Raw genomic sequence first — 17,873 nt, 5'->3', positions numbered from 1 at the left:
TAATTTTTGTGTAACTAATTTGGGGTATGTTTCAAGAATTCTTGCCTATGATTAGTCAAATTAAAACTAGTTACCGATCCTGTAGGTTGGAAGGTGGATCAATTAATTCTTTGAACTCAATTGAATGATAGCATTTAATTATATTCCTTCTGCCCCTTTTGCTTTTGTACCTGTAATATTTTTTGCTTTAATATATTCTGCACCAGCCTGTATAAGAAGCCAAGGGAGACTGTTTTCTTACTCGTGGGAGAGGAAATTAATAATTAAATTGCCAAAGGTTGTTACATGCCATTGATTTAAATACAATTCAGGGCTAGAATACTCTGCTGAAGTTATTCTGTTAGGGTCAGTACTCATCTCAGTCCAACCCATGCTTCCTTAAGATTGAGAAAAGAATCAAGTCAATATCCACATGAATTGTTTTAATCCCATACTCCTGGTTTGGTTTGTTAGACTGGTACAATCGCTCACAGGTATGGGCTTCAGAATAAAGCCAATGGACAAATGGATCTTATAATCAATGCCAAGTTGAGAATCCCCTTCTGTTTTCCTATAAATTGGCACTGGTTTAGGACCCCTAGCACCACAGCAAAGTCACAAACCAACTAGCCAGCATCAGCTTAAAAAATCAGTTATGGCACCCTTTCCTTCAACACTTCCCTCGATCAACACTCTCCTTTTTGTCTCAGTCACTATTCCATTAGCTCAACCAGCCAATGCCAATACCAACACCGTTGTTCCGTCCATCGCCGGTGCTATCCTTGCAGGAACTGTTGAGCGCAGCAACACTTCTCTGTCCCAAGCAGGAACTTACACCGCGATATCCAATGCACCGGTGGATGTCGTGTGTGGAGATGGCTCCGCTTCAAGTGTTATAAAATCCGGTGTAACCAATCTTGAAGGGGCATATTTTTTCCTCTTCACGACGGCTGATACTTTGATAAGTGACCCCAACAAGTGCTATGTTAAAGCGACCATACCACAAAATTCCTGCATGTTTAACATCCCAAATGGCTTCCTTAGGTACCCTTTGGTAGTGTTTAGGATAGTTGATGCCGTAATTGGAATAGTACTTCTTCTGGTCCCCGGAGTTCCCACCTATGTCCTTCCTGCATGATCAGAGAAGAGAGTACTGAAAAATAATTTAGAACCTCCTGAAAAAAGGTTCTCTTTTTCTTTTCCCCTCTTTTTTTGTTTTGGTCAAATTCTGAAAAAAAAGGTTTCAATAAGTGCGTTTCTGCACATTCTTCTTTGTGCCTTTTGCATTATGTCTAGACAAGACTGTAAGCAGATGCTTGTGTCTGTGTTTTTTTTTCCCCTTCCTCTGCTGTAACATTTACTTCACCTTGAGTGGAAATAAACTGTGTTTTGATTCAATTTATCCACATTGCCAGCCTTAAGCCTTTCCAATCAGAAAGCCAGGAAAAATGTTTCCAATGTTACAAAATCAAGAAGTATGGTAACTATTCTTTGTCCAAAAAGTAATTAATAAGTGAATGAATCTGGCCCTTATAAATAGTCAAAGAAGTTATGTAAATGGAAGGACTTTTATGCAGAATTCACGGTTGGGAAACTTTGAGAATTTGAGTTGAAGACTGAGTACTCATTAACAAAAGCTCAAAAGATATCGAGTCCAGTTACCATTTGTTATTGTGTTTGAGTTCCTTTTCTTTTCTTTTCTTTTTTTTTTTAGTTTCAACTACAATCTAATCTAAATCACGTAATTCGCCATCAAATTTTCCAAACAAGAAAGTTAAAGTATTTTTCTAATGAGTGTAACGAGATTCATTACTACATCTTGGTCCCTGTACACTTGCTAACTTTCCATAAATGCCCCCTTACACTTACAAGTTTTCTAGATTTAATTTCACTTTGCCCAAAAAGCTAACACTTGATACCTGATAAAGGAAATACAACTAATGAAAATATATAGGATTTTGGATAGATAATTGAAAAAAGTTCATTTGATCAATTTTGATGTCAAGTTCAAAATTTCTTTTCTCCAACATGCTTCTAGACGTGCTAGTAACTTAGGTTTGACATTGCTTTAGGATTTATGTATCCAATCAGCAAGTTGTTGACTTACATCATCAAGCTTTTTTAGGTATTAGATCCCAACTTACATTAATTGGCAACTAAATAGAATAAATGAAAAAGAGTGATGGAGATGGATTGAAAAATATTCCTCAAGAATTAATTTCTTGTTTTCTTTTTTTTTTTTTTTTGAGAGAGAGAATTTTTGAATTTAAAAACAGGAATACTGAATTTTAACAAACGAAGACTTTTCTTTTCTTTTTGTTGGAGGGCTAATGAAGCAATATGTAACTACAAAAATTTAAAAAAAAACGATAACTATTTTTTATTTTGTAAACTAAGGAAGCACAGACAGACCAAGAAAAGGAGACTTCCCAATTTGAATTCCACTTGAATTTCAATATTCATTATCTAATTGGATTTGATTTTCTTGAATTCTCTCTATAAAATATTATGTACTGGCTCAACCACAAGAAAAAGGAAACTTCCAATTTGAATCCCACTTGAATTTCAATAGTCGTTGTCCAATTTCAATATTGTGTACTGGCTTAACCACAAGAAAAAGGAAACTTCCAATTTCAATCCCACTTGAATTTCAATATTCGTTGTCCAATTCCTAGATGGATTTCATTGTTCTTGAATTCTCTCTATCAAATATGTACTGCCTTAACAAGAATCTTTGTCGTAAAATTTCTGTCTTATTTGCTTAACCAGAATTCTATTATCTTATTTGTTCAATGGAGCCGGTCACAAATTCATGTGGTAATCTGAGGAAGCTAACCCTAGAGGATAGAGCACTTTTATTCATCAAACAAATGAAACAAGCTCTCTCCAGCGATGAAGATGGAAAAAATAAGTATGACAATTTTTTCTTCAGAATGGAAGACTACAAATTTAGAAGAATTAGTTTCGAAGATTTAATGTCCATAGTGGAAGATACATTTGAAGGACATGAAATCTTGTTTTCAGGATTCAAGAAGTTCTTGCTTAACGGCAAAAAAACTGATCAAGCTTCTTTGGTTAGTTGCAAAAGCAAGAATGGCAACGGCAATCATGGTGGTTATGAGTTGAACGACGAAGCATGTATGAAGTACCTGAAAAAAGTCAAGGATCGATTCAAGAAAAACGCTAAAGTTTATGAAAAGTTCCTGACAGTATTGGAAGATTATGAAAAAGGTGACAATAATGTGGTAGAAGTTTATGAGAAGATTTTGAAGCTGTTCATTGGCCACTTTGATTTGATGGAGGAATTTGGCTACTTCTTCACTGATCTAGATAAGAAAACTCGGGAAAAAATCGAAGAAATTAAAACTATTATAATCGAAAATCAGCTGTCTAAAGTTGAAAAAGCTATCAAGAGAGGGATTGACAGTTTAGAACTTGCTGGTAGAGTGCTCGAGTGTTCGGATTCAATTAGCAAGGGTGAGTTTCTCCGAGACATTGAAGTGTACTTCTCAGAGGATGATTTGGAATCTCTGCGAGAATTGCATAGTCAAAGGAGTGAGGAACTTGAGGAGCAGTATTTGGATGGTCGAATGAGTGAGGAACTTGAGGAGGTGTTCAAAAAGCATCCAAGAGAACTTTTTGGTGATATTATCAACGATCGTTTGAAGATGGAAGTAAAGGTAAGATCAGTGGTTTGTAAGAAGTTGTGCCGAAATTACAAGACTGGATATAATACGAGCTAGTTTGTGTTAACTTTTAGAAAAACAAAATGTTGTACCAGAGAACACGTTTATCCTTGGAAATTACACAAACTTCTTGTGGCCAATACAATTGCATAGGCTCTGTTTTTTTTTCCCCTGAATTGTGAGATGTTTATCTCTTTCAGATATGTTTGAACTTAATTTGAAATTCTCATTTTTGTTACAGATTATGTCTTTGTTATTTAGAATATCTTCCAAGAGGTTAAAAGATCATAACCCTCTAGATTGAGCAAGGCTTTCATGCAAAAGGTTTCTTTTCTTGTAGCCATTGCAATTCTGCTACTGGTCTTTGTTTTTGTAATTTTCTAATAACCAACAAAAATAAGTCAATTAGTAAAGGAAATTCCAATAAGCACAGCTAGGATCTGAGGGTTTGCTCTTCTTACTTACAGCTAATCTTTTTTTTCTTTCCTAGTAAGGGAAGGGTAGGATTTAAGAAACGGAAAAGGGGACAAGGGGAATTTTCTTTCTTATCTATAGTAAATAGCTATTCATCAAAGAAAAAAATAGCATTATTTTGGATAATTTTCTATAGGTGCTTTATCTATTTGTCCTGTTCTGGGGTGCCTCAAATTTGTAGTCTAAACCAGCTCCATATTTCCAAGCCTCAAGACGCCTCTTCCATCTGTATTCCATCTTTGGGGGGAATGTCTTTATCAATGGCCTAAAATATATTTTTCTCATCAGAACTGCTATACAGATGAAGAATTTTGAGCAGCAATAGTTTGTGAAAATCTTAGTGGCAACGCTAGATGAAACGCATATTAAATCAAAGGCCATTACCTAATTGTAGGGTCAATGTAGGTGGAAAGGAATGTGTAGTATCCTAACATGGCAAAATGCCCAGACCAGTCAAGCAGTACAGGTATTCCAACCTGAAATTGGGACCATAATTGCATTAGCTTTAAAGAACCAGGAGAATTCCAATGCTGACACATAGGAAGAATTGCAGAACAGAAGATGTACAGATTTAAGTTCGTTTTAAGTATGACCTTTAGCTTAAAGACCTGATAGCAATACCCAAATATGATCCTCTAAAATGACACAAATTCGTCTTAGTAGCTGTTTGAGAATCTACTCGAAACAATTTTCCTCAATGGAGCAAAATACAATTGCAGATAACAGCACAGACCCGACCCCCCAAAAACAAAGGACCTATTCTGATGGATTATTACATAAGAATTTGTAAGGTCAGTATGCAGGTGGAATTAGTAAATTCTTAGATAGCACCTTAAAGTATGCATGCAATTTGCTTAACGTGCACTGGTTTTACAGAGGCAATCCAACTTGGAAATGAGATGAAGTATTCATTCTTCCTACAGTTCTAGGCCTGAGATATCACTGTAAAGTCCCTAGTTTGTTTCTTTTGTGAACCATTGAAATATGGGTTTCTCGAAGCAGCTCATAGAGCAAAGCAATGTTTTTTTTTTCCTTTTGCCTTTTGATTCATCTTAGAATATCAATATTTGATAGTCAGGACAATGGAAGAGGTTCAACTGGATAATACCTGCTATAACAAAAACTGACATTTAACAGCAACTGAGCAAACATACGAAGAATGAGCTACCAAGTACGATACCTGCTGAAATATTGATGGAAGAATTCGAGGTCTTGTCAACATTACTTGGCCCAATGTCTTCACTAAAGGTCCAAACTGAATGACATCCTGTTTTAGCACATGCATATCTGAAGTTAACTACAAGTTTTTCATAACTTCCATACCCTGACTTGCAAATTAGAGACAAGCTAGATATACCTGGAGAAATGGTCTCAGTACAGGGTCCCCTAGTTTCTGATATATATGGAACAAAAATTGAGAAGAAAACAGAAAGCAGAAGAAAAAAAGATGAGTTCTTTCATTCACAGCAGTCAACAGAATGATCGCTTAGAGATTCCCGCAAAATGAGAATGCATATGCACTTGTGAACAAATATCTACCTGCATGCTCTGAAAATTCGCATAGAGAAGTTCATTGATGAAATCAGGAGCAACGTTGGACTCTTTCTTGGCTGACATTGCTCTTTGAAACAACCACGATGAACTTAAGTTTGGCTGTAAGACATAATATTAGCAAAAACTGCAGAACGATGCTATTCTTTATGTTATACTAACAACTTACCATGTATGGATTTAGCAAGGACAAGCTCTTATGGTCCAGAAAATTGCCTTCAATTGCTTCACAAATGCCTATATCCTCAAAAAGAAGAAAGTGAGACAATAGTGCAGCAAATTCAGATGATGCAAAAACAAAATTTGTGAATAGCTGCGTGACAGGAAATCAAGGGCTTACAGTCCTTAAACCAATTATTACATTTTTTTCCCTCAGGAGCAAATCACCTTAATTATGTTGCAACATTCTGACACGAGAAATTAGTTTCCCCTAGGGAAAGAGTGGTTACCATGTACAAGAAAACAATCATGGTGGAGCAGTAAAATTCAGTAAATGTTTCCTTGCATACAAAACACTATATCACAGCAGATATTGTAGCTTGAAACTAAATCAGTTGCTCTTCTCAATTTCAAGCTTCCTTCAACTATTTCTTTGTTTCCTTTTAACATAGATAGATGAAAAGCAATGCTATTCTTTGGCATGCCTTCTTTTCCATTTGTTTCTTCTTTGTTCTTTTAGACTGTTACATAGGTAACAGTGGGTTGGGAGTATTTTTGTTTATCTGTGCTATTGCTGCCTTTTATTCTACAGTCTCCTTCTCCAATAATGCAATAATTTCTAGACTGAAATTTTGTTGGTTAGGAGAGATCAGCTTCAGAAGATATGCACATTCTTCATCGGTAAGAAGCTCTCCAGACACTGCTGAGATTCTGGTGATGGAAAATGAAAAACATACTTGTCTTGCAAGCATGACTATCATCATAGGTGGTCTTAGCAAAAACAATGTACTTGTTATTTTGACTAATCGTAACAGAAAGTTATACTATTATGTTAGCCATCATGCTTTAAGTGTCAAAATTCACCATACTTATAATCTCAGGTATTTAAGTCCATATAATAAAATTCTGTTATCAGGTGTCTGTAAAACTAAAGCAATACAAGATACTTGGGCAAAAAAATTTATAAACATCACAAAATATACAAGTTCATGCAAAAAATTTCCTTCCTAGTGATTAGTACTCCAAATAATACACTACCAATGAAATAAAATATCAAAAATTAGACTTGCAGATTTTGGGAAATCGAATGAACTTGGTCCCTAGGACCTATATAAACTTGACCAAACAATACAAACATATGTTGGTTTCAGTGTCCTTGAATGTACTCTATAACATACGCACTAATAGAAAAGCTAAGAGATTTTAATTGAACAGAACGAGAGTAAAATGAATTGTTTATGGCTCAGTTTTATTTGTAAATGTAGGAATGAGAAAATAAACAAGAAAATATATGGTTAAGCAAAAACTCACACCTTCTGTTAATCTCCAAAGGTGTCTGGTCAAGCTCCCAAAACCACCAAAAGAGACTGGTGACTGTATCCCACTAGCATCACCAAACTGTAGAGAATATATTCATATACGTCACACTCTATATGACCAGAATATTATGTGGTTTTTCAAGGTATGATGGCAGACACCTGTAGAATGCGGTTAAAAGCTGCAGGCAATGGGCTGCCAATTCAATTCAGAGCAATTTCAAAGTGTTAGAGTTTATTGCCAGGAAAACTTTTGGGTAAAGATGGATAAATAGTCAAAAGTCTAGATGCTGCAAAATTGCTCCTTAATTTTGTTTAAGCTTCTTATGATAAAAAGTGGTATATTGACCTAGAACTCTATTAAACCACATATGGAATGCACAATCCCATATTACATGCAAGAAGAAACTTACTACAGTTCATATAACACATCCATGTCTTTACCTGTCTCGATAGGTAGGGAAAATGCCAAATACAACTCTCAGTATCTCCAGGTTGTCAAGTGACACTCCCTGTTGAAAAAGCACGATTCCAACATTAGCACATGCAGAAGAGAAAATCTGCAGCAATGACATTTAAACCTACTTATGTCATGGACAACCATATGTTAGACAATTATGCTTTTTCTAGATAAGCCAATACCTCCATGAGCAACAAATAACTCCAGAATAGGACTGATAGTGCTCAATGATCTAAATAAAGACATGAACAAGATGCTTCGCAGGTTGTCAAATCACAGACTAACACTTTGACAGCTACCTGATAATTTGGCATCAAATTCCAGTAATCTTCTAGTAACTCTTCTAATTTTGGACATTCGGGTTGTGGATTGACATAAGTGAACATATAAGTAGTTCGATCTGTTGGGCCTGAGCCAGCAGGGAATGCCTGCAAATCATTTGGAGCAAAGTTATCCCAAAGTTCATCCTATCATATCATATCAAGGCATGAACAAGAAACAAGAGCAATTGGAATTACCTCCCAGAAATATTGTACTTGTGATTCTCCAACTTCCTTTACAGAAGCATTGCTGTATATGACATCACTCCTGGAATTCTCTTTAAATCCACGACCACAGGAGCCAACAACAAGGCATACACCATCAGGTTTCCTACCACATCTGATCTGCAATATGTCTGTAGCATAAGAAGCAATTTAAAGAAGGAATTCAACATCTCCAAAATTGACATCAAGTTGAGATTAACTATTGCGAAGGATCTAATACTGTCAATTGATTCAAATTAGAAAAAGTGGAACTGGGAGCAATAAAACTCATAACTACAGTTGAAGCAATACCAGCAAGCTCTGTGGTCCTAAATTTTGGACAAATTATGGAATAGTTTCATCTAATCCTTATAGTATTGTAATCTGCATTTCCCAATCATCTGAGTTTTGAATTTTAACTGCTTTTGTTTCTTCAATTTCTATGTTGAACAAATTCGTAATCCAAAGGGATGTGACGGTAACCATGACTTTTTTATAAAACAAAATAGAAGATCTTACACGTGACACATGCATATAGTAAGGGAGAGAATACATATGAATCATAGAAGGCCTACTGTAAACTTGAAGACCCTGCACAAATCTGCAGCTACTGGGGTAGACAAATCTTACCTGTTTTACAATGGGGGAAAAGTTCCCCATCGCATCAATTACGAGACTTGAAGACAAAATCCTTCCCTTTGAAAGCTCCAGGACCTGCAAGAAAAAGATCAGTCGTTATACTCCAAAGCTGCATACACATGCATAGTTATTTGAAAGCATTGTGTCACTACATTTCGGCTTCGAAATTTTCAAAATTTATGTCCATCCATAGAACTTAAAACAATTTAAGAGATTATTCTGGCACCATTGAAGTATCCACAAGGATGCACTCCAAATTTCTCACTAGTTTGAAGGCTCACTTAAGACACCCAAGTTCCATGTTGAAGCAAACATTGTGTTGATCTCAAGGATTGTATTTCGTGACAGTTCCTAGTTCATGTACATACACATATATCATTACATCTTGGCAACCGATTGAGCACATCTTGTAATTCCAATCTTGAATAAAATATTCGATGAAACACTGAAGCAGTAAACATCACAGAAGACCATAAATAACAAAGCAATGAGATATCATATCTCATGTTAGTAACCTACTGCTGTATCATCGTAGACACGTATGCTAGCCACATTGTACCCCTCCAAAATGACACCACCAAGGTACTCAAAGCGCCTTCTCATAATCTCTATGAGCTTAGCTGGCCTGCAGTGAGGCAAAAAAGCACAAATGAAAGAAAGACAAACTCATAAAAGAAAGCCACTCAAATGAGCACAGCCACAAGTTATATTCATGTAATATGCTCAAGTTCAATTTTTCAGCATATAAAGATGACCACATCCATGCACCTTAGTTGTTTTTACAGATAACATTGACAGAATTTCATCATTTTTGTACACAGTTAACATCGTGTCTTAAAAAGTGAAATTCAAGAGACATGGGACCCAACAGAGAGAGAGAGAGAGAGATAGAAAAATCAAAAGAAACACTGACAATAATTGAACCAGTGAAGCCTTTTTTTCTTATCCTTTTCTGCCATTAAGCAGGAAAAGATTGGAAAATCTTTCTAAATTGCTCAACCACTCAACATGGTCACTTTGTCTGCTATAATGAAAAGCCCAGTCATCTACACATAGAAGGGCAACGACTACCTGTCATTACGATGCTGTTTGTTTTTTATGTCTATTTAAGGTTAATCTATGTGAAGCAAAACCTATTTTCATGTAGTATTGTACACCTTTTGATAAGGAGAAAATATGAATATGGTGTGGCCACTGCATAAGCATCAAATTGGAAGATCCATTGTCAGTGGACCTAGCTTGCAGGCTTGCAGCCCATGAGATAAAACCAGTAGTGCTATAATAAGAAAATAATGGCCTTTATCAAACATCTTAACATTGTTTCACGATATCACGTGCCGAAATTAATTAAGGTGACTTACGAAATCCCAAGATTAAGAATGTCTTCAACCCAAATCTCACCCTTACTTTCAAACCCACATCTGTTCTGCAGAGATTAACAAATAACAGTGAAAAGATGCTATTAAAGAAACAAGCATCAAGAAGATAGAGATGTCAGAGCGGTGACTTCAAGATGGATTTTCCATATTTTGTTAATTAGTGTACATTTGAGCTTCCAATAAATGCTCCACAAAGAAATGATACAATGTGGGTGGATTAAATAAGACATCTGATGCATTTAGCAAGATACTTCCAGCTATTATCTCTGTGGATTCAGTCTGTTATGCCAAAAATTATGTGTCTTGCAGACAAAAGTCGAGCAGATTGAAATACTTGAATGGTAGCATTATGCCAACCACATAGCCTGTTAGGCTTTGTATTGTGCAGATTATAGTCATAATTTTCTTCACCAACTTTAAAAAAAGTTTCAAGCTGTCTAGGACCATTGAACATACAGGATTGAAAGAGGCAGCAATAGCCTCGTCAATGTCATCTTCTGTGAGAATGCCAACTTCTACAAGTTCCAGAAGCTCTTTCCTTGATATGTTCCATTCTTGCTCCCTCTGATTATTAACCACCAGATATGAAACTTCCGTGAAAATGTATAGAAAATCAATTATATTTTCTCCAGGTTAACAAAGGCTAAACAAAGGTTCTGCAATTAAGCACCATACCCCTTTTAATACGTTCCTCTCTACAACTCCCACTCGTAGTCCTTTGGAACTCAATGCTGTGGCAATGAAGATACCTAGTGTACCTCCACAAACTACAACATCAAATTTATCCTCAAATCTTTCAGCAAGTTCAGAATTGCTAAACAGACCAGCAACATTTGAAACTACTTGCTGAGGTTCTTGGACAGCTGCAAACATACAATTTCATATATATCATCATGTTTTCTAATTTACAGCACACAATCAAGAAAACTAACAAGCAAACAGGGGGGAGAAGCCAAGGTGATTATAACACCTGATGAAGCAGAGCAGATGGTAGACCACAGCTGGTCCAGTCTTTTTAAGGCATTATATGAATATGCACCACCAGCACCACCAACTTCCCCGCTTACTGAAATGCTTTCCATTATCCTCTACTCAAGATTGAATATTTTTGACAATATCAGCTTCAAGAATTTCATCAAGAACTTAATACAACCATGAATTGCTCTCAATTTATTAAAAAAAAGAAAAGAAAAGAAAATTTCTGGGCATGTAAAATTCTATCCAATGCATGTACATTTCAGTTCATTAGTACTGACGACAGAGCAGTATTAGACCAAGAAACAATGTAGAAGAGAGGAAATAGAGAAAAGGGTGTACTTGGGTTCTGGAAGGAATGGCTTGTGATAGCAGGAAGAGCTTCCTTCTTCTTGGAATAGGTGAAGCTCTAATGGGGCTTCCAAAGACTCCATTTTTCTTGGGTGATTGATGAAGTTGAAGCAGCAACATTATAATTAAGCAGTGAAAATGGTGACAATTGAATCTTCTTCACTTCCTTCAAGCCACTGGATAAAGTGGAGCACTATCTTATCGAACATGCTGTTTTCTTTTGTTTTTTTTCCTAAGAAAAAAGATTGTGATAAAACCGCTTTAGGCTGTAGAACATAGGATGTAAGAACAAGCTTTAGACACGCTATTCCCAAATATAAAAGTTCGAAAATTTGGATGTTTAGCCCTTAAAGTTTTGTCAATCTTTTAATTTTCCCCTCGATGTTTCAAAAGTTCAAGCAAACGATTAAAGCTAATGGATTTATAACCAATCGATCGAAGGAACAAGATCATATCAAAGTGAAAGCCCAAATTATCATTTGGATTCCAGGTTACTAAACTAATGTATAAAAATCAAATTTTGATTGGCGTAATATTTGTATGACACGTGAATGTGTGTTGATTTAGATATATAATTATTTGTAAATGTGTATTAATTTACATTTAGATCCAAATACTAATTAGTGAGAGGAAAAAATGGGAACATGCTTTTCAGCCTTAGTTGAATGGACCATATCTTGTGGTGTTGTTTTATCTAAATCAACTACAAGTCAAATTTTTCTAATCATTATCTCTAAAAGAATGAGAAAATAAAATTTATGACTAGGCAAAATATCTTATAATGGCGTCACAATTTTAAGTCAATTACAACTCAAGTTTATGTAATCGTTATCTTTGAAAGAAGGAGAAAAGAATAAAATTTCTATAATCATGGTGCCCCATTTTGTATTTGTTCAACATTGTTTAACAATAAAGTGATATGAAAAAGTTAAAATCAACTTATCATTTTATAGTATCGACATGCAAGTAATATGCAATAAGATACAAAAGTTTCTTTACTCTAAATATGTAATAAGATACAAAAATTTCTTTACTCTTTGTTTTGGTAAATCTATGTGCTAAATAGCCATATACATGCATTTGTTATACTTGATAGTAATATTCGTCACATTCTATGTACATAATTCAAAACTGAACTCAATATAAATAGAGTTTGGTTAAGTATATTTTTTTCAATAATAATCTTTTTAATCAAGTATAAACTATTACATAAACATACTGTTAAACCAGCTGAATGGTACAATAACAGTAAAATCTTCCCATAATTTGTAGAAAGACTCAGAACCTGTCCAAGAACCTGTAATCTTATTTTTCCCAGACTCCTTCCAAATTAGACTTCAAAATGCTCGAAAATGCATAATAATTGGTGGGGCAGCACAGCATTTTGCTCTCTTATGGGGATCATAATTCAAATAAAACTTTTTTGTATCTTATTTTTCCTCATACACCTCTTGTAAAGTGCATTTTTTCTGGATAAGATGATGAGAGAAACAGGCAGAGACAATTGATAAACCCCGCCAGCTCCCTGGTCTCTACCAAGAAAGGGTTTAAGAATTAAGACCCCTTTTGGTCAATCTTCACAAGAAAGTTCAATTCAATCGTCCAGTTTCATCAGAAATCAAGGAAAAGGTGAACCCAATTCTTCTCAGATGCTTGCTTATTCCTTGCTGTTGATTGCCAATAATTGCTTGTTTGTTAGCTTGTTGAATTTGACCCTTTTCATTGCTTTACTTTCTCCTTGGAAAATCCTCTGTTGAGTTGAGAAAATGAAAAATAGAAAAAATAAAGCATTTTCAAGATTAGTTAATCTGGGATGAATTTCAGCTTGAATATTGTGCATTTGGCAGAAAGGGCAAGGGTATTCTCATAAGGAGTTATTCTTGGTCTAATTAGATCAGTTGGTTGAGAGGATGGGACACCAGAATTTCTTTCCCAGCAAACTCACACAAACACACACACTTCATAGATGTTGAAAAAGTTTATTTTTTGTGGCTTTGCACTCCTCCTGTTACTTATCGTCTTGAACTGATAGCCATTTTTTTGCCTTTACCTTTGTTGTACCTGTGGAATCAGCATGAAATATTTTATTTGAGAATTGAATGATCCCTACGTTCGTATTTGTCTTGTTGTTTTTGGAGATGATATAAGCAAGTATAAATTATTATGAAAAAGCAAAAAGAGGGAAAATGAAGAATTTGGATATACATTACACAAGACATTGTAATATGGAAGAAATTTTTCTCTTCGGATTGGCGAAATTATTAATAATTCAACAAAAACATGATTACCCACTTGAGGGAAACAAAATGTAACAATTAGTTGTAGGTTGGGATCAGGGCATTTAATTATTAGTCTTGAAGTTGAAGCCTGCTGATTTGGAGAATGAAATAGGTGAAGCCAACAGAAGAGAAATCATTGGAAGGGAATGGCAACTAAAGCTGATGAGGGAGAGAGAGATTTTAGAGCACATTAATCCTTGTTACATATTAAATCGATTGATCCAATGACCCTAAAGTAAAAGACCAAGCCAAAGACGATGTGGCATACAAACTACCCGAGTGTAATAAAGTGTACAAGAAAAAAAAATTTACTGTTAAAAGTGGTGGTGAGCAGCAATTTTGCTATATTGGTAGCTGAGAAGGAAGTCAGCTATGTGCCATAGTGATGTGAATCTTGGGTACCTAATCCTAGACTTATCAACTAATCAGATATCAGACAAAACGTATCAGAATCAAATTCATTCCGCTATAGATTCTCGACATGGATACATACCTAATACATGCTAATTCATAACTCTTCCCTGTCATGGAAGATGTGTCACTAAGTGTGTAGGTTAGTTTACAATAATGTAAAGTTTTGACTGCAAATTCACGCAGACTTTCCTGGAGAATGAACTCCAGAAAAAGAAGAAGCAGTAAAAAGTTCCATAGTAGATCGAATCTTTTTGATAAATTTCGTTTATTGGAAGGATAATGTTACTTTTTCTAGCTCCTACAATTTTACCTCCTCTGGGAAACTAGGAATGAAGTAACCCTCTAAATTCATTTGTGGGTATTTTCTACTATGATAGTAGATGATAGTAGACATGTGGGTATTGTTCAATAGCAGATGATAGTAGGCATGTACAATGCTGGTTGTAAACAAAGTAAGATATGAAAAGGCTAATTGGGGTTTATGTGTGGAGTGGCCCAGTGGTGTTCCAATTCAGCATACATTCTTTGTCGTAGTGATAGTTCTCACTGATTTTTCACATTGATACAGGGAGTGTTCCTGATATCTTGTATTTTGATTTCTATTACGTTAAATTGTTTGACTCATTTGCCTAAATACTTTTAAACTGTTAATGAAGACCTTTCCTGGACCTTATTTCTGTAAATATCATTATAAAGATTAATCCAAAATCATCCTCCCCACTGGTGGCAGATCCCTTTTCCTAGTTCTTTTGCTTCTTTCAATGCAAAGAAGCTATCTGGTAGGATTTCCTTTTGATGGTACTGTATATTGTCTACACATTGATGTAGATTTCAACTCGCACCATGTTGTTCCGAAGCAATTTTGAGAAAGCTTTGGATGTATTTGTCATTGTGAGTTGTTGTGCTCAATATTTCCTCCGGATAAAATTGATTGGTTGCTCCAAAGATTCATAGAACATCCAAGCAACCATTATACATGTTTGGATACTGAATTTATTTTCAGCAAGCTGGCATCATGTGCCGGCAGCAAGCTTGGAGGACGTATATGTTATTTGTTTGAGTAAACTACAACTAAAATTTTATCTCCATTGCAGATTTGCAGGCAAATTCAACTGTCTCGTGCTGGCAATAGTTGAGGGTTGAACATGGCCACGGTAACTATGACTCCTTCATGGAGTTCCTTCTCCATGAAAAGTAGCAGCAGAGAGCATAAAAGCTCAGGTAGTTGTTCTAGGCCGTGTCAAAGTATTAAAGCCATGAGAATAGAGAAACCACTGGAGGAACTATACAATGTAAGGGTAGAAAGGAATGTGTCAAAGGAGCGATTAGCAGAGCTCAGTGTCTCAAAATGGTCGGTGTGGAAGACAGGCAAGTGCAAGCTTCCTTGGGACTGGCATGTCGATCAGTTGGTTTATATCGAAGAAGGGGAGGTAAGGGTAGTGCCTGAAGGAAGCGAACGCTTTATGCGGTTCGTGGCTGGTGACCTTGTTCGTTACCCAAAATGGTTTGAAGCAGATCTATGGTTCAATGATTTCTACCAAGAACGCTACAAGTTTCGAGCATATGGAGATGACTAGCAATGATGCATCTAATGCATCATATGGAGTAAATCACTTTCTCCACTTGAGTTTTGATTGTAGCAGGGATGAGTTTGTGGTTTGAGTTTACTACATTTACTATAGCTAACGGAGTTTCTTTTCTGAAGTTCCACACTATGCCTGTTTTCAACATGTTTGGTCAGTGCAGACTAGGCTATTAATCGTGAACAATGACCACGAAAATACTTTGGTGAACCAAAGGAATACACACTTCAGCCCCTTTGAATGATCAAAATGAAAAGCATTGGACAAGTCAGAAATATATTATGAAAAAATAAACATAACCCTGAATGATTTATGAGGAGACCTTTTTAAATCCTTTGTTACCTGAAAAAAGAATTTTAGAATTCCAATTTCCATATCGCTAGTTATGCTCCTTTTTTGACATATTTGAGGCTCAAGTCACTGGAAAACACCCACAAGCATTGTCATTTTGTATTCCAATACATTTTTATTGTTGTAATCTGTTTCATAAAAATCTTATCAAGACTTTTTCATATAGGGGAGAAAAAGTTTCACAGTTTCAACGACAAATAAAATGTCCTTCAAGAGTTCTTTTGTCCATGTATGTGTAATGATGCTTCTATGCCACAGCCATTGTTTTATGGCTCCAATGGATGGTTGTTTCTAAGGTACTTCCAGAGAAACTTTTATTACAATACCATTATAGGTAATCTTTTCAAAATAAGTTTCTTAAAAACAATGTGAAACAAACGGAACCAATGATATTTACTCGATTGATCGTGATGATCATGAACTTTGAATTACATTGGCTGAGTTGCATCTTAGATTTTTTTTTTTTTTTTTTTTTGTGGGTGCAACGTGCAAGGGATAAAAGATATGTAAATGATTTATTTTGGGCTTTTTTATCATTTCACAACAAAATTTCCATTTGTTAGATATTTCATGTTAAAGGATTTTTTAAGGGAGGTTAGGTGGGTAAAGTGGTTGTGGATTTAGAGTGCCTCCTCGCCTTTCGATTGTCGATGAGCATTTCTTGTTGATCATTGCCTTTCATGTAGTTCGAAAAGTCTGAGTTATTAATAATTCGGATGCAACATGACAAGATTGATAGGACAAAGGCTGTCTGATGTGATTTCTAATAGGCCTATCTCACATTTACCGTCATACGGTAGTAGGTCGGTTCAAGTAGACGGCTCAAATACCAATGAACCATACTATTTTACCCTTATAAATACTCTCTCATTCTATCTTCTGAAGGTAATCAAATCTTTCCGAAACCCACTAACTACTCATTCATGAACTTATCATTCAACACTTAGTTGCTAACTTAGGCATCGGAGTTACACCAAGGTAAAACTCCACACCTTAAACCCCGTTCTTTGTTGCTGGCGAGTCGACCTTACCGAGAGGCATTTGCACTAGGTCGGGAAAGTCAGACCCGTGCCCGCACAGTGTAACATACCGAATTAATAACCAAGGACATCTTTTCCTAAAACACATCCAATCAAATGCTTGACTTCGTAGCAACAGATGGCAAATCAAGGAATAACATATTGAATGGTGACTACAAAGCAAAACCATAGACGCCCGACGAAGCCAAGGTTTGCCAGATAACGGGTTGAGGACAGTGGCCTGCATTTGTCCAACAATATAAAACTTCTTAAGATGTAGCCCTGACGAGAAGACAGACAAAAAAGCTAGTTTCCTTGAGGCTAGTCATCAATTGTATGGAATCACAGATTTGGTACCTCTTTGAAACAAAAGGAAGATTCTGACTCCCAGGAGGCCACTGGTAATTTGTACAATATTAGTGGCTATCATCCAAAATCACAATCCACCCAAATGGCAGGGGTTGCCTGAAGACTCGATGACAACTCTTTCAAACAAAAATGAGGAACTGGTACAATTTAGTTGAGAAGCTTTATTGCATGGTTTTGCAGATATTTTCCCAAGAAGTTCACAAACAAGGAGACCAGCACACGCTTCCTGAATTTTCATGGAAGACTGAAGGATGGCAACTATCAGTCCTTGCGAAAAGACGAGATAGGTCACTTTATCAGCATACATCACAGAATTAAATAATTCCAGTTGACAGTGCCAGAAAACTTAAGCAAAACTAAGTTAG

General features: G+C 35.8%; 2 protein-coding genes across 2 annotated transcripts; one reads left to right on the top strand and one right to left on the bottom strand.

Moving 5' to 3' along the window:
- Positions 1-4,070: 4,070 nt before the first annotated feature.
- On the bottom strand, positions 4,071-11,735 carry LOC113772501. Its single transcript, XM_027317111.1, has 18 exons — positions 11,485-11,735; positions 11,138-11,255; positions 10,843-11,030; positions 10,624-10,731; positions 10,150-10,214; positions 9,308-9,413; positions 8,780-8,863; positions 8,144-8,290; positions 7,925-8,053; positions 7,610-7,677; positions 7,328-7,361; positions 7,163-7,247; positions 5,860-5,927; positions 5,679-5,792; positions 5,497-5,532; positions 5,320-5,406; positions 4,524-4,615; positions 4,071-4,404 (listed from the first exon to the last, which is right to left on the bottom strand). Exons 1-18 carry the CDS (start codon positions 11,611-11,613, stop codon positions 4,281-4,283), a joined length of 1,782 nt encoding a protein of 593 aa, XP_027172912.1. The 5' UTR covers positions 11,614-11,735; the 3' UTR covers positions 4,071-4,280.
- Positions 11,736-12,962: 1,227 nt separating this feature from the next.
- LOC113770374 lies at positions 12,963-16,046 on the top strand. The gene is made up of 2 exons (XM_027314808.1): positions 12,963-13,122; positions 15,281-16,046. Exon 2 carries the CDS (start codon positions 15,332-15,334, stop codon positions 15,761-15,763), a length of 432 nt encoding a protein of 143 aa, XP_027170609.1. The 5' UTR covers positions 12,963-13,122; positions 15,281-15,331; the 3' UTR covers positions 15,764-16,046.
- The last annotated feature ends 1,827 nt before the right edge of the window (positions 16,047-17,873 follow it).

The sequence above is a fragment of the Coffea eugenioides genome, chromosome 5 (genome assembly GCF_003713205.1).
Source record: "Coffea eugenioides isolate CCC68of chromosome 5, Ceug_1.0, whole genome shotgun sequence".
Lineage (NCBI taxonomy): Eukaryota > Viridiplantae > Streptophyta > Magnoliopsida > Gentianales > Rubiaceae > Coffea > Coffea eugenioides.
The sequence above is the reverse complement of the archived record's forward strand: the minus strand, read 5'-3'. Positions and strand labels throughout refer to the sequence as shown.

What these genes read in the sequence shown, in the direction of transcription:
- LOC113772501 (XM_027317111.1), bottom strand. Translation starts at nt 11,613, where the DNA reads ATGTTGCTGCTTCAACTTCATCAATCACCCAAGAAAAATGGAGTCTTT. An exon ending in CATCTGCTCTGCTTCATCAG is followed by an intron (nt 11,031 to 11,137) that starts GTGTTATAATCA and finishes GTATGTTTGCAG; the next exon opens with CTGTCCAAGAACCTCAGCAA. An exon ending in CTTTTAACCGCATTCTACAG is followed by an intron (nt 7,248 to 7,327) that starts GTGTCTGCCATC and finishes TATTCTCTACAG; the next exon opens with TTTGGTGATGCTAGTGGGAT.
- LOC113770374 (XM_027314808.1), top strand. Translation starts at nt 15,332, where the DNA reads ATGGCCACGGTAACTATGACTCCTTCATGGAGTTCCTTCTCCATGAAA.